The sequence below is a fragment of the Diadema setosum genome, chromosome 16 (assembly GCF_964275005.1).
Source record: "Diadema setosum chromosome 16, eeDiaSeto1, whole genome shotgun sequence".
Lineage (NCBI taxonomy): Eukaryota > Metazoa > Echinodermata > Echinoidea > Diadematoida > Diadematidae > Diadema > Diadema setosum.
Window position 1 is genome coordinate 7,289,741 of NC_092700.1, and position 15,218 is coordinate 7,304,958.

The 15,218-nt window shown below is 37.0% G+C and overlaps 1 protein-coding gene across 1 annotated transcript in view; it reads right to left on the reverse strand.

Annotated features, from left to right (window-relative positions):
• Positions 1-11,815, reverse strand: part of LOC140239925 (regulating synaptic membrane exocytosis protein 2-like) — a 196,227-nt gene extending 184,412 nt beyond the window's left edge. The window contains exon 1 of the mRNA XM_072319743.1: positions 11,610-11,815. Coding sequence (XP_072175844.1) covers positions 11,610-11,815 — 206 coding nt within the window. The remainder of the gene's footprint in view (positions 1-11,609) is intronic.
• Between the last annotated feature and the right edge of the window lie 3,403 nt (positions 11,816-15,218).

The window sequence follows — 15,218 nt, forward strand, 5'->3', positions numbered from 1 at the left end:
TCCATATCCAATTTCCATAAATGCCATGAGTTAAATTAGTTTCCATTGTGTCTGCAATAATGCAATGCAATGCATTGCAATGATAGGCTCCCCTATGTGTCTATGCAACACTACTATCAGGAATATTGTAAGATGGCCTTAACAGTATTAACTTGCTAAAAAAATGTAACACATGTATGTCAACAGCCAGGCAATCAGTTTTATTAGTACAAAATCATTTAGTATCTATTACATTACCAGATGGAATAAAAAAGTTGTAGTATCGCACACATATGCAAACACTGGTCGATGGCTTTTGTACAGTAAAAAGAAAGTTTAAAAAAAAGTTTGAATTGCATGTTGCACTCACCAAAGAGAACACACTTAATGACAAACATAATATGACACTCTAAGAACTATTCAAGACCTCTGCACAGCTTCATCAAAATTATAGCACGGGGGGGGGGGGGGGGGGGGAAGCATTGAATATGTTGTTATTTTGGGGGGGAGGGGGGAGTATGAATATGTCAAGTATACATACATGAATACACATGTCCATTTATTTACATACATCTGTGACTTCCATACATGTACAATATTCCAAATTTTGCTGAAAACATTGACTAAGGTATATTTATTTGTGTATATTGACATCATTATTTACAGGTACTGCAATCAAAATGTTGTTTTAACTTCAAATTGAGCTTGAAATTGACACAGGAAATAACATTTCCCTTTACATTACACTCTACACAGATGATCTGGTTGAAATACTGATTCAAGACATACATGTAAAAAACTTGAGACAAATTCACTATGATCTGGATAAACACAAAAGCACATAATTTTCCTGACAACGCATAAACCAAAGATAACATTCTCCTACACAGCAGCAGTATACTTCAAGAACGTGCAGAGATATTGTTGGGCACGTATCATCTAATTTTTTTAGTAGAAGACTACGGGGAGATGCAGTACAGTGCACAAGACGGGAATGCGCGTTTGAAACCATAGCGGCATGTATCTATACGGCACAATGCGACTTTCACTGGATTGAACACACCGGGTTTGAGTAGAAGTAAACTCATTAAGCCGGCGGAAATGTTACCATGCTGATGTCATTAGCAGACTGTGGAGTTGCTCAAAGGAACATGGCGCTATACTGCTTCCAACATCAGTCAATCATCACTTGAAGGAGCAGTTTTCATTCTTTTCTATGACATATATAAATGAAGGGTTTTATCGCAAAACGAGCTAACTTCATTCTTGTTAAGTTGGGATATTTGTGATAAGAGCTGCTAAAAAACAAAGAAAATCATAAGAAAATACAGGATATTTTCAATCATAACTTCTAGAATATTCCTTGCTATGTTAAAAGTGAGGTATTACTCGAAAGGTTTAATATTGCTCTATCTGATGATGGACTTACTTTGCTAATGTTTGAAAATGGCACTAAGCTCATTTTGCAATAAAACTCTTCAAATGTTGCCCTTACATTATTTTGATCTATGTATTAAAATAGTATGTTGTTTTTGTATGCATGATTAACTATCTTCTAAATCAAAAAGAAAGAAAGAAGAAAGAAAGTGCATATCTCCTCAGCAAACTTTTCATTAAATCAACGCCTGCAAAATTCTCCTCCAATTATACAACTTCACACTTTCCTCCTAAGGTAATGATGATAACAATGATAGTAATAACAATGATATTACAATTATCTGATATTACAAGGTATATGTGACAGTTTACAATTAACAATGCATTACACAAAATCTCTCATGTGTAGTATCTAAAGTAAAAATTTCTTTTTTTTAATGTCAATTCATTTGTGCAACTTATTCAAGACTTAAGTATAGAAACAAAAACACAAAAATTCAATATGATTATAATCAAATTTGATAATAGAGTTATTTTAAATGATTTCCATTAGCATATGCTGTTGGATGTGGGATATGGCAAGGTCTTTCATATCATTTTCCTTGGTTTAAGGTCTAAATAGCATCCTGCGGTATTCCTCCAGCTGTGGTATGTGTTGGCACCACACAAAATAACACAAGAATATAAAAGTTACCACAGGCACTGTGTGGTAATTTACAGCAGGCTCCACAGGCTTATGTGGTAAGGTGAATAGCTGGCTGTGGTATATAGAGACTTAGCAATGATGATAACACCCCTTGCCAAAAGGGTGCTACTCTCAGTACTGCTGGGCTGGGTCTTGAACCTCTTGCATACATGGAAGCTAGCCCACAGTCCATCCACATGGTCTTAACCACTCAGCCGTGACAGCTCCCTATAGGTACCATCTTTCCTCTCTATGCAAAAGAACCAACAATGGGCTCCTTCCACAAACTGCTACGACATCTTCACCTCTTTCCCTATAAAATACATCTTACGTATTTCCAGCTCTACAAGAATGTAACAGTCATGTCAAGAATGTCAGTATTAATTTGTTGCTTGCCAAGATATTGCAACTTCCCATAGGCGTAATGTATGATGGCATGCCCGGTGCTTGTAACCAAAAGGTTAAGTGGCTGTGAAAAAAAAAAATATTTGAAGTTCTTAACTGCCCCTTGTGTGCTTCTGCCGTGACACCTCACTTCGGTGACCAAGCCACCCCTGCGTCTTCAGGACAATGGGAGAACAGCTCGAAACAAGAAAACTATATTGATTAGGGATAACATGCATGAACTACAGTGATGTAGTCTCTGCAACCACACCCTTGTATACAACTGGACACAGAATTACATAGGTAATTTTCCTTTGTTGTTGTTGTTTTTTTTTTTTCATGTAAATATATCTATGAGAAAGTGTCACAAGTCTTTGGTAGGCAAGGTCTCAATGTTGAGTAACAAGATTAATAAGTTTTCTGGCTTGATCTAATACATGTGATACACTGCTGAATCAGTTGAAAGCATGCGTCATAATATTGATTTGTATATAACAGGGCCCCACACACACTCTTACTATGTAGTCTTATGAAGTCTTTAGAGCAGTACTGGAAATTCCTACAAAATGTGAATTAGTTAATGTTGCATATCAAAGAGTACCTAAACTTTATATTATGTTACTAACTTGTGAACGTTCCAGTTCCACTTCAAGTTCAAGTTAAGTTTAGTTCAGAAGCTAAACAAGGAGGGAGAGACCAACAAACATATTTCAAAAAAGATTGCCAGCATTATAACCTTTCCCATTATTTTGTGCCATTCCTCAGGGTCTCCCAGTCAGATATTGTTAAAATGTTTCTTTCTAAACATTTACTGTAACTATTCTATCTGGGGATCATGTTGGTAACGTGCTACACTGGATGGTCATAATAATGGTATCGTACACCAAAAGATTGAATTGATAGTTTGATTTCTTTGCCATGATACACTGAGCTATCAAGACAGAACTTGTGTTCCTCTTACTTCTTTCCAATGAGAACTATAGTTTGTACAATATCAATTATTATGATTATATTCCTTAAAATGCTCATGGAATTTACACAATTTTACACAATCACTTCAAATGTGTTGAAAATGTGAAAAGAAGAACTATGTAAATCTATTTTTTTTTTCATTTCATTTATACAAATCAACTACAAACCAAATACTATGCATCTGAAAATTTGTGGTATAACTTTGATGATATATTATTATAGTGTGATAATTAAATGACACACTCAAGTATACTCATACACACACATACACACACACTGATGAAGCAGTAAATCATGGTTATGCTTTCCTACCAATAAAATAAATCCTACACACACACAAAAAAAAAAAAACTCAAGTAGTGCAGACAAGACACTTGTATATAGACCAATCATATTCAACCCTCAGTATTTTTTCTGGAACGTTATACACAGGGGTATAAATCCACTTTATGCCTCATGTGGAACCTTCTTTATCTACATCAGCCCACTACCCTTGGTGTAATCTAAAGAAGAGCTGGTATCCCAGGTATACCTTCACTTCATAATTCAACTAGCTGACGCCCACGCAGATGTAACTTCCCTGTAGCTGTCTCTTTTCAGAAAATCTCTCTCCCTCTTTCTATACTTCTCTTTCCCTCCCTTTTTAATCTCACTCTTTATTAACCCTTATCTGTATCTTTGCTCTTTCTATTTCTTTTTATAAGTGCATGTAGAACTATTAATATTTTTCAATTTCAATTTTATTCTCATATTTCTCAATGAAAAATATATATCAAATGTAACAAAATTAAGTAATACATGATATCCAGCTATATGTAGGAGCCATGATATTACAACATGAAATAGGGTTGATTTGATTTGATTTGATTTATTTATTCTCTGTATGCCATTTTTTTTTTCAAATACATCAACTTTCTGCAATTTCATTAACAAAGTACAAAATACCGGTAGTATACTTTATACAATTTTCATCATTTTCATCAATTATGCAATACATCTGTAGTATAATTACATGAGTAACGTGTTAATAATTTGCATACAGAACGATTGCCAATAATAAGCACAAAGCTTGACTGTTTGGCAACCGATAACAAATAACATTATAGTGAAGAAAAACAAGAGGGTCCAACATGATGCTCGTGGAATAAGGGTTAGGGAGAGGGAGAGAGAGAGAGAGAAGAAGAAGAAAGGAAGGGGGTCTATGTATATACATGATATCCAGCTGGAGACATACATAGAATATTGCAAACATATAAAACATAGTGGTCGATCTATGAAAATCGGAATATGAGAATGAATGCTAAAGAAATATGAAGGAACCTACTAAAAAGCAAGCTTGCCATGGAGCATAGTCCCAATTGAATTCGAGCTACAGATTGAGATGAGGAGCGCGCGGACAACAAATGACCAAAACATAGAGAAAAATATGTAAAGATTACTTTGGCTTTCTCCACTACAGTTGTATATGAAATTTCTATCTGCCTATCAAATTAATCCAGGTAACCTGCTATACATTTATATCAGACAACATTTACTCTGTGAATTCGTCTATTTCTCCTCCATCCAACATACACCTTGCAAGTGTGCCCAGTATACATTATATGCACTCACTCTGTAAATGGTCGCTCAGAAAATAATTATTCTGCATTGCAGATATACTTTCTGTATACCTATAATGTTCCATAATTTGAGCGTATTCAGTTTGTATCATGCTGACTGATAAATGTGGAAATAGATGTGATTTAAAAAGTCATATTTTTGATATCTTTTTCCTTCATTTTATACTCTAACGACCCATAAAACAAGTACAGAGATGAAAAAGTACATAACTGTATCTTATCCGTAGTCATGGTAGTAGTATATATTAAGTATCGAATAGCTTGGCAATAAAAGGAGATAATTAGCATATTAGCTTACAAAAACATACAACTCACCCATTGTGTTCGTCTATACTAGTGGGTTTTTTATTCATTTTCCATCTGAAACAATATAATCTCTGCATCTTTTCCAACTTATTTCATCTATCAGTCAGTGAACAAGCAGCACATACTGCAAAAGCTGCTATTTTCACAAGTTTAATTTTTTGCAAATTTCCCCAATAACTATAGGGCTGCAAATTTAAAACCACACAAAAATATTGCAAACAGACAACCTAGTGCACTTGTGCAAAGCCTCAGTGTCAAATCAAAAAAAAAAAAAATTATAGTAAAAATATCTGTAACCTTCACAATTGGGAAGATACCTGTGTGCGAAATAACAGCTTTTAACACAGGGATCCTTCTCATTTGCTTCCTAATGCTGTATCTCTTTCTATCCACAGATATATTTCATCTACTATTTTGTCTACCTCTATGTAGTCTTCCTTTCTCTCTACATATCTCTTTCTAAATGAGTCTATTCTCTCTCTCCCCTTCAATTGGCCCCTTGTTTATCTATACCATCTATCTATCTATCTATCTATCTATCTATCTATCTACCTATCTATATCTATATATCTCTATATCTGTCTTATTTCCACCAAATCTCCTTGAATAGTCTAATTGTATAACTTTCAGCAGCTGGTCTGGTTGCATGTGTCTATTATGTATTCCTCTCTAAAATGGTTTTCTCTCCCCCCCCCCTCTCTCTCTCTCTCATTGAAAGTGTAGATCTCTCTCTTCCAATATATTGCAAACTTCTCCTCATGTCCCTCCATAGCACAGTTTGCATATATGACATGGTGGGGACATCTTTAAATAGTCATCTCTGAAAGGGTACTAAGCCTTGACTTTTTACTTTTTATTCTTCCTCATTTTAAAAACATCTAGATACATCCCTGCATCTGAGCTGAGGTGAGTGGATACCACATTCCAATGATTAAACCCTTAACCTTACGTCCTACAAAATTTGTACATCTCACTGCACAGAGGAAACAGACTACAAACCACTGAAAAATACAAAAATACGTCGTGGCATAGGTAGAGAAAAACATCCCTCGTATTCAAACTGCAGGAGTATTGATTGTGTGAGGGTAATTCTACGGCTTGCAGTCTGGAAAGGAAAATAGCGGGTGAGGAAGAATTGATCTCGGGCGTCCAAAAATAGGCGCGTATAAACACAGACTGCCCACTGTAATGTTGTAAGAATAGCGATGTTTGGTTAAACTGGAACATTGTGCTTTTTGGTCACCGTTCAGTTTATAGCCCTCTGCTTTAAATACAAACGTGTGCAAGATATATGGTTAGGCCTCGAGGGTTGTTCGTAAATTTCTGCTCGAATTCTTGCATTTAGGAAATTAGGGCATTAACCTCTCTGCACTTAACATTTCATACAGGCAGGATTAATGAGTACTTTAAAGCATGGTTCAGAAACAGGAAATGTCAAAAAATGAAAAAGAAAGGTGAATGAATGAAAACAACAATTTCAATAGTAATAAAGATGATATGCGGTTCATAAAAATCGACCAAATAGCTCCACTTTTAAACTACTGCATGTGATCTCAAGCGTCGATACATCCGTCCCAACACTGCCACGACTTGTCCAAATAACTACCATTAACCTTTCCATGGTGCAGATTAGCTGCACCGTATGCATTTCAAAGCATCTGTGTAGGTAGATAAGGGCAATAACGACGTACCAAACTGAGAACCAAAAGGGCGTTAGTTCTGTGTTATAGACTAGTGTCGATGCCTGTACCTATCTTAATAAACAACAATTCCACCACTTGTAGAGAGGAAAAAGGTTACAAAAAAGCATCATAGTAGGCTAAATGTCATGTTTTTTCTAAAAAACTGAACAAAGAAACAGAGTGTGCAGAAAAGCTTGATTCAGTTGTTTGTCTCTTTACATGTCTCACACTGACTGATTTCTATGAATACCATTATATCTTATGAAATGCATCATAAAAGGCCATCAAAAAGAGATGTTATTTCTAAATCTCATCATTCTAAGATATGGTTCCATATCTAATTTGTGATGCTGCCCTTTTTCTATCTTGATTTCAAAATAGAGTGTATCAAAGTTTGTCTTTGACATATTTGAAAAACCAATTGCCACAAAAAACCATAGAGGGAATTAAATGATTGTCAGTCCCTTCTATTTTTTTTTTTTTGGGGGGGGGGAGAGGAAGTGGTTTGATATTGAATATCATAAAATGTATTTGAATGAATTGAATGAACGAATGTGATGCATCAATTGTCCTATGAATTGGTAAGTCCCTAAATTCTGGTTTATGCTACACTAAGTCAGGACTACCAACCCATACACACAAAAAGCAAACAACAAAAGCATACCAAAAATAGGGAAACAACTACACAAAAAAGCAAATAGACAATACCATCTCCCAAAGGTAATAAACAAACGAACAAACATATTGTTTAAAGAAGTGAAAAGTTCACATAAGTATGCTGAATCAGAGTTCAGATGTAAAAGGCAAATTGTACCAGAATTACTGTTAAAACAGACATTTGAGTGCATTCTTTTAAAAATAACTTGCAACATGAGATATTCTACATTCAAAAGAGACTTCCTGTTTTGAATAAATTCATAATGCATTTAAGAAAACTTGCATATTACCAACACAGTTTACCAGTGGAGATTTTCAAAAAGGAAGACAAACATTGAAAAAGTTATAACCAATTAGATATTGGTGATTAAAAAAAATTATCATGTTAATCTATAAAAATTGCATTTAACCCATTGAGGATGGGTTGATTTTGCTACAACACGCATTTCCCATAGACCCCTGCCCGAGTATACTCGGGACTCATCTTCGACGGGTTAATTTGCAGTGGTTCCAACTATAGCATGACAGGCCAGAATTTAAACATCTGTATTTTTATTTTACATCTTGTATGTCTTTCACTTTCTATCTAATTCTTCACGGAGTGAAACCATTAGCACTCACAGAGGTTTCTGGCACTTAATGAATGAAAAAATGAAATTAATACTTTGGCATGGGTTTGGGCAACTTGTTTGTACCACTTTTGTCTAGTGGCTAGTTTGGACCACTAAAATCTTTAAATCTGAAATTTTGGTAGCCCAAAAATAGAAATGTACTATAGTGACCTGAAATAATCAGAAACATAAAAGTCAAATTTGGGTCCTAACCCATTGAGGACGAATTCCGAGTATACTCGGGGAGGTGTCTACGGGATATGCGCATTGTAGCAAAATCAGTCCATCCTCAATGGGTTTTATAAGTGCCTGATTGGGCCATTAACTCGCTGAGGACGAGTCCCGAGTTTACTCGGGCAGGTGTCTATGGGAAATGCGTGTTGTAGCAAAATCAAACCGTCGTCAACGGGTTAAACAATAGTCTTTTTTAAATTTAGTGGCTTGACATCAATTTTAGTGGCCCAGGCCATAGCTATTGTCAAGTCTCCAAGTCTCAGTTTGTGTACACTGTATACTCAAATTGCAGAGTACAAGGAACATACTCAGATATGAACTAGGTGATAAGAAAGCGCACTTAAACACACACTAAACTACACACACAAATGCACACAAACACATACACACTGACATGCATTGCTGGCTGTGGCTGGTAGAGTGACTTTTGAGGGGACATCTCTGAGCAGTTCAGGGATTTATAGATCAGTGCTTCATCCCCTTAACCCGTTGAGGATGTTTGATTTTTGCTACAACACCCATTTCCCATAGACACCTGCCCGAGTATACTCGGGACTTCTCCTCAACGGGTTAAACTATAGACTGTTCCCTTCAGCATTATTTTTCCTGTTCTCTTTTTCAATTTTAAACAGGAGTCATCAAAGGATGGTATGTAACAATATCAGCAATGCGAAATACCCTATGATATGGGTGTAAAACAGAAAGAGTTCGCCATCAAAATGTGACACCTATACATGTATTTGATACTACAAAACTAGTTTAATGTTAAAGTAACAAACATTTCTTTTGCCATCATTACCCCAGAAATTCCTTATTACTGACTGGCTGCAAATGACATGTTGCTGCAACAGTTACAGGCATTTGCTCCAATCTTTATATCTGTTTGATTTGATTTGATTTGATTTGATTTGATTTGATTTGATTTGATGTATTGGTCCCTGTATTATCATTGTACATGAACATACATGTACATGTATATGTATACATACATTGCTGGTGCCATACATATAAACATCAGTTGTTAGCAAATTATTTTTTCTTCATTGCCTTTATACAATGTACAGCAGAAATGTATCAGCAATACAATGAATAATAGGGCTACTGCATAAGCATGGCTTGATTTGGTGCAGCCCTTGTACATAGCACACATAGAAAAAAATGTTTATAAAGCATGGATAAGCTTTTAAAGAATAACGATCTATGAATAAACACAAGTAATATAACCACTTGGTTTATTTTGAAGAATCACAAGGCATTTACGAATGTGATACAGGTGTAACCTGTCTTCTCATTAACTCTGTCTATTCCAAGATTCAAAATTCCCAACAGACATAGTATGTGACCTCCTACTGTCATGCAGGCAGTGTGTTTATATAGCAACGTGAGTAGAGATGTGTTGCTGAGCTGCAATGCAAATATAGTGGACATACTGCAAGAAGCATTTGAGAAAGAAAGACAGAATAAACAATGGGCTAAATTGTCATGATAGTTCACTGATAATAAGCCCTTTTGTGTGTTCCATATAGTTCTCTTTCAGTTTAATCTCTTCTCTCTTTATTTTTCTCTCTTTTGCTCTCTCTCTCTCCCTCTCTCTCTTCCAGTATATAAATGAATCCCATTGATATAACAGGGGAGATGTGAAATAGAAATATATAAACATATAGCTCTGAAAGACAGGAATTTTTATAGCAGGTGAGAGATAAGTGAGAGATATCATAGCAACACAGAGAGGGACAGATACAGATTGAAATATAAAGGAAATATATATATGGGAAATATATAAAGTATATATATCTCCTAGTTGCAAATGCATGTATATTAGCCAGATGAGGACAGTTTGATTTTCAGATTGACAGATTGAAATATAAAGGAAATATATAAAGTATATATACCTCCTAGTTGCAGATGTTTGTATATGAGCCCGTTGAGGACAATTTGATTTTCCTACAACACATATTTCCCACAGATGCTTGCCTCCGTACACTCGGGATTCGTCCTCAACGGATTAGATGTGATAATTAGGGAGGCATAAATCTCTGTTTACATACTTGTAGATGTTTAATCATGTTTAATAATTCAGTTTGAATAATCATCATCTATTTAGTTTGCCTCAAAGACAAATGTATTATCTCCAACATATAGATTACACAAGGGATTGTGCAAGAGAGCTTTCTCAGTAACTTATTTCAGCAGAATTATGTAGAATTTTTCCCCTTCATGTGATATACAGATGTTAACCTTCAAGGAATTGCTTGTTTCTCCATCTGGTCACCTACCAATAATCGTCATCTGCTTCTAAACCTGATGTCTTCTTTGTATTACATAGGGAGGGGCATAAATGCCAGTGTTTATGATTGGGTATCTAATAGAACAGCCATGGCTTTGTACACAAGGCATGGAGTGTTGAACAGAAGTGGGCCTACATGTCAGGGGCTTAGCGGCTGTGTACAATAACTAATTATTGATCTGCCAGGGAATTATCGGTCCTGTCCGTTAATGCTGGGGCACCCGTAGCCGGGGAGTTCACCGCAACTCATAATCACATTGGACGGACAGGAGGAATACGAGTTCTGCACAGACGGCAGCCGTAGATGGCTAGCAAGTTGACTCCACGCATGTAGCTGCTCTCTGCATGCATTACATGTAACATTCAACACAAGGACATCATACATATCGCAAAGACTTTGTACGGGAGGACTGTACGCGCGCGTATAACCACCTGGCAATACTGGGTACCCATAGATGCTCCATATACCGCGGAGCAAAGTGTACACATTAGGTTGGAAGATGAACAAAATTGTGATGGCATAAAATTGACTCAAAACTTCCTTACAGCATCTCTCCTCTTTATATATGCAAATGCGATGATGAAAGATTATGTTGGTGTTCTGGTCATCTCAATCACTGTATCACCTTATGATTTTTAGCGGTGTTAATAGCAAATGTACTCTTAGTTAATATTCCATTTCGATGGATGCGATCGCGCGCGCAGCAGCGATGAAACCAATGGTCAGGCCACTAATGACGATATAGGACTGACGCACAAGTGGTCGGCATAAAATTATCTGGAAGCAATGTCAGCTACACGTTCCTGGTTACTTACCGTATCAGCTTAGCCTGTTTCTCCTCCTCGTGACGCTGTCTATCCAGAACCGCCAAAATTTGAGATTTTTCCTCCTCTGTTAGGTGACTTAAATCCAGCTCGGGTAAAACCGGTGCTACTTGAGCAGCACCAGGCGCTGGGCCGGGCGGGGAAGGTCCCGGAGAAGGGGCGGCCGCCGGTTTGCTCAACGATTGAGGAGAAGCCATTTTTCTCGCCGCTAAATTTGCTGTCCCTGTCAGCCGAAACGGCTAGTAAAGTCTCCCCTTTTGCAAAATGAATCCTCGTCAGTATATCATCTAATCCATGCTTGTTTTATTGCTTTTTGCAGCCGGTACATCTGGCATAGCGCTCGGGCTGTAAAGCCCGCTTCTCAACCCTTCGATCTAAGGTAGATGATGACAACACATACTACGCATACATGCAGGGATATACCCGTACACTCGACGAAGCCATACATGCACAGCCTATTGCGGAGGGTTCATCAATATATTCCGGGCATACAAACCCACGCACACAGCGCCCGAGAACGCACGTAGAGCAGCGAGCTCGCGTTTACTTTCCGCTGAAATATTCATAATTCTGTGTTCATTAATAATTCATGACGTATTCGCGTGTTGCCAATTATCTCGGACGCGTCGATTCTTCTCGCAGGGGGGAAGGTCTCCTTGTTCGCAGGTACCGGTAATCTTTGTATGATAAAGGGCAAAATACCACTAGATATAAAAGGATTCAATTATCGGTTGTGGACCGTCTGCATTCAGCAAGTTTTTTGTTGTTGTTTTTTTAACTCTACTTCATAGATTCCTCGATTTCTACACCTCATTCCAAGCCATGAAAAGTAATGGATAAAAGTCGAACAGTTGACTATAATAAACTTATAAACTTCAAGAATGGGTAAACGTAACTTGTATGTAAATAGATCAAAAGCAAGGTAGTATAAGATATTGCTAATGACACAAGTGAATTAGCTTCCGCATTCAGTAACATGGCATGTTTATGAATTGTTCTCTTTTACTATTCTGCTACGATGATGGTGTCAATTCTTATGAATACAATAAAATGGGTTGTGGCTACATATTGTATGAGCGTGGGACAATGTCAGGGGACGAACACCGTAGACTCAGTTTGGACGAATTCATGGATAACTTTGTCAAAAATGTCAATTATGTAACACGGGAGATCACCTGTACCTTTTCCCAGAGGCGGTCCACATATGGAGGTCGTGAAGTTTACATATTATGCCCTCTTTGTCCCTCCACTCCCACCCCCCCCCCCCCCCTCGTGGGTAGGTCTCGTGGCACCCACTACGTGTAAACGCCCAGTGTACGTAACCCGCCTGATTTGAACAAACACGTAATAGACTCTGGAATTAAATGTTACACGTCACACACTTAAGACCACTTACCACGCTTCACCTCGGCTTAATATTTGTTTGTATTATCATTTCTTTTGAGTCCTTATATTATTCATTTACGCAATCCCACTCAACATATTCTGTCCATCTGTCTTTGCTTAGCTTATGAATCACTTATTTGACCATCTATTTCTCCAGCACCGTTTGAAAAGGAGAAGAAGGTTTCTAGGAATGAGAAGATCTTTTGCGTTTACACTTTACTTACTTTGGGTTGTTCTTGAATTTTTTTAACGGACACGTCGCTACACTTTGTGTTTTCAACTAAGTTCAGTTTGTTAAGATTTATCACCGTCTCCATGTTCTGGGTTACAGACAGTAAAAGTAACATTAACATTGAGATGTAGTCCATGACATAAACTGTGCAAAATGTTTAAAAGGAGATCTTGTATATCACCGATAGACAATTCAATTGCTAAACAGAACAGAAATAATTCAAATCTTTTCAATCATTGACGTTTGAAAGGACAAAGACGGCTCAAATGTTATTATTGTTTTTATTATTGTTTGAGTACAACCCAATATTGCCCCAGCTGACCCAATAGTGTTCCTACTTTCTGGAATTACCAATTTCTACAAAGTGTTTTTCTCACTTCTCGTTTGATTGTTTATTCAGCATAATTGGTCTGAGTTTTGTTTGTTTGGTCGACGTTTTTCGTTAGGGGTTGGTTGGTTGGTTGGTGTTAAGTTTTGTTTGTTTCTGTGTTGCAGTTTTCATTTATTTATTTTTTCGGGGGGTGTCTGGAGAGGGTCTCCGTCAATTTACATGAACACATCATAAAACTTGCATGATCTGGCATCCTGATCACATATACCCGCCCAGTCTCGCTGACTCAAAATGATCTTTTTTTTTTTTCGTTCTTGCTAAATCTAGATATTTTCTGTCGTTTTCCTAGTTCTATGACACCCACATGAGAACATTTAGTGGGAGACATATTATTTTCCACCAAGAAATTGCATTGCAAGCCAGTTTTTGTATCATTTTTTTATCATGACTGAACCCAATAGTATTCCGGGTGGCATTCGCTATTACAGAGGTTCGGTATTCCAAAACATACTAAGTCCCTAGACCTACGGATACAATCTGTACTTGAATCCGAAATGCAACAGGGTTGGATAATCGATAAATTTGTGGCTTCATTTCTAAAGGTCGTTTATCCAAAAATGAAACAAGGTATGTTAATCCGTAGGTATGTTAATCCGTAGGTATGTTAATCCGGAAATAAGGTGCGTACTAGTAACCTTTCGGAATTACAAACCCTATGTTTTTATTTTCGGATGAGCGATCCTTCGAAATTATAATCTTCAGTCATTTTAACCAATAACCAATCTTCAGAATAACCAACTTACTGTTACTGCACATAGCCGGCGGAACCGGAAGGTCGCCCCCCCCCCTATTTGTTGACCATACAAAGGAATACATAAGGTGTCATCACTTTGCCCCCCCCCCCCCACACACACACACACATACTTTTTTTTACCCCGGGAGTGCGTAAGTGGCACTAAAAATGAATAAATAAATAAATAAAAAGATAGAGATCGTGAAGTGTGAGCGCGGTATGGTTATTTTTTTTTTTCTTGTTGGCTGAAGAAACCCGCAAGTGGAAGGGGACAGAATACGAGCTGAAGACATTTTTTTTTTTTTTGCTTGTTAGTTCATGAAACTCGGAAGTCCTCCACCCCCCCCCCCACACACACACACACACACTTTTGAAAACGCTCCGCTGTAACCCTGCTGTAACCCTATTTTCAACATCGTTTCCCCGAACTGCAGTCTACAACATTCAATTGAGTTAGGAATGTAGATTTAAGTACTTTCATAGTCAAGAAGGACTAAAAGTTATGGTGCTGTATGTTCAGATCATTTTTATCACTATTATTTCCTTATCCTGTGAAGTTTGAATTAAAGATATGTTTTTTCTTTGCAAAAAAAAAAAAGAAAAAGGAAAGTGACGGCCAGAGTGAAGCATTATACTTTTATTTTTAGTCGAGACATGTCAACAATGCGTAAATTTTTAACTAATTGATCCAACTGATTAATGATACATCATTTACCGACCTGATCTATTACATATCATCAATTTATCGATTCCAATATTCTGTCTATTACCGGATACATTACAGCTCAAGGCATGGTTCTTGCTTCATGGACGTCATGTTTCAATCAATTTCCACGGAAGAATTGAACATTGTGTGGT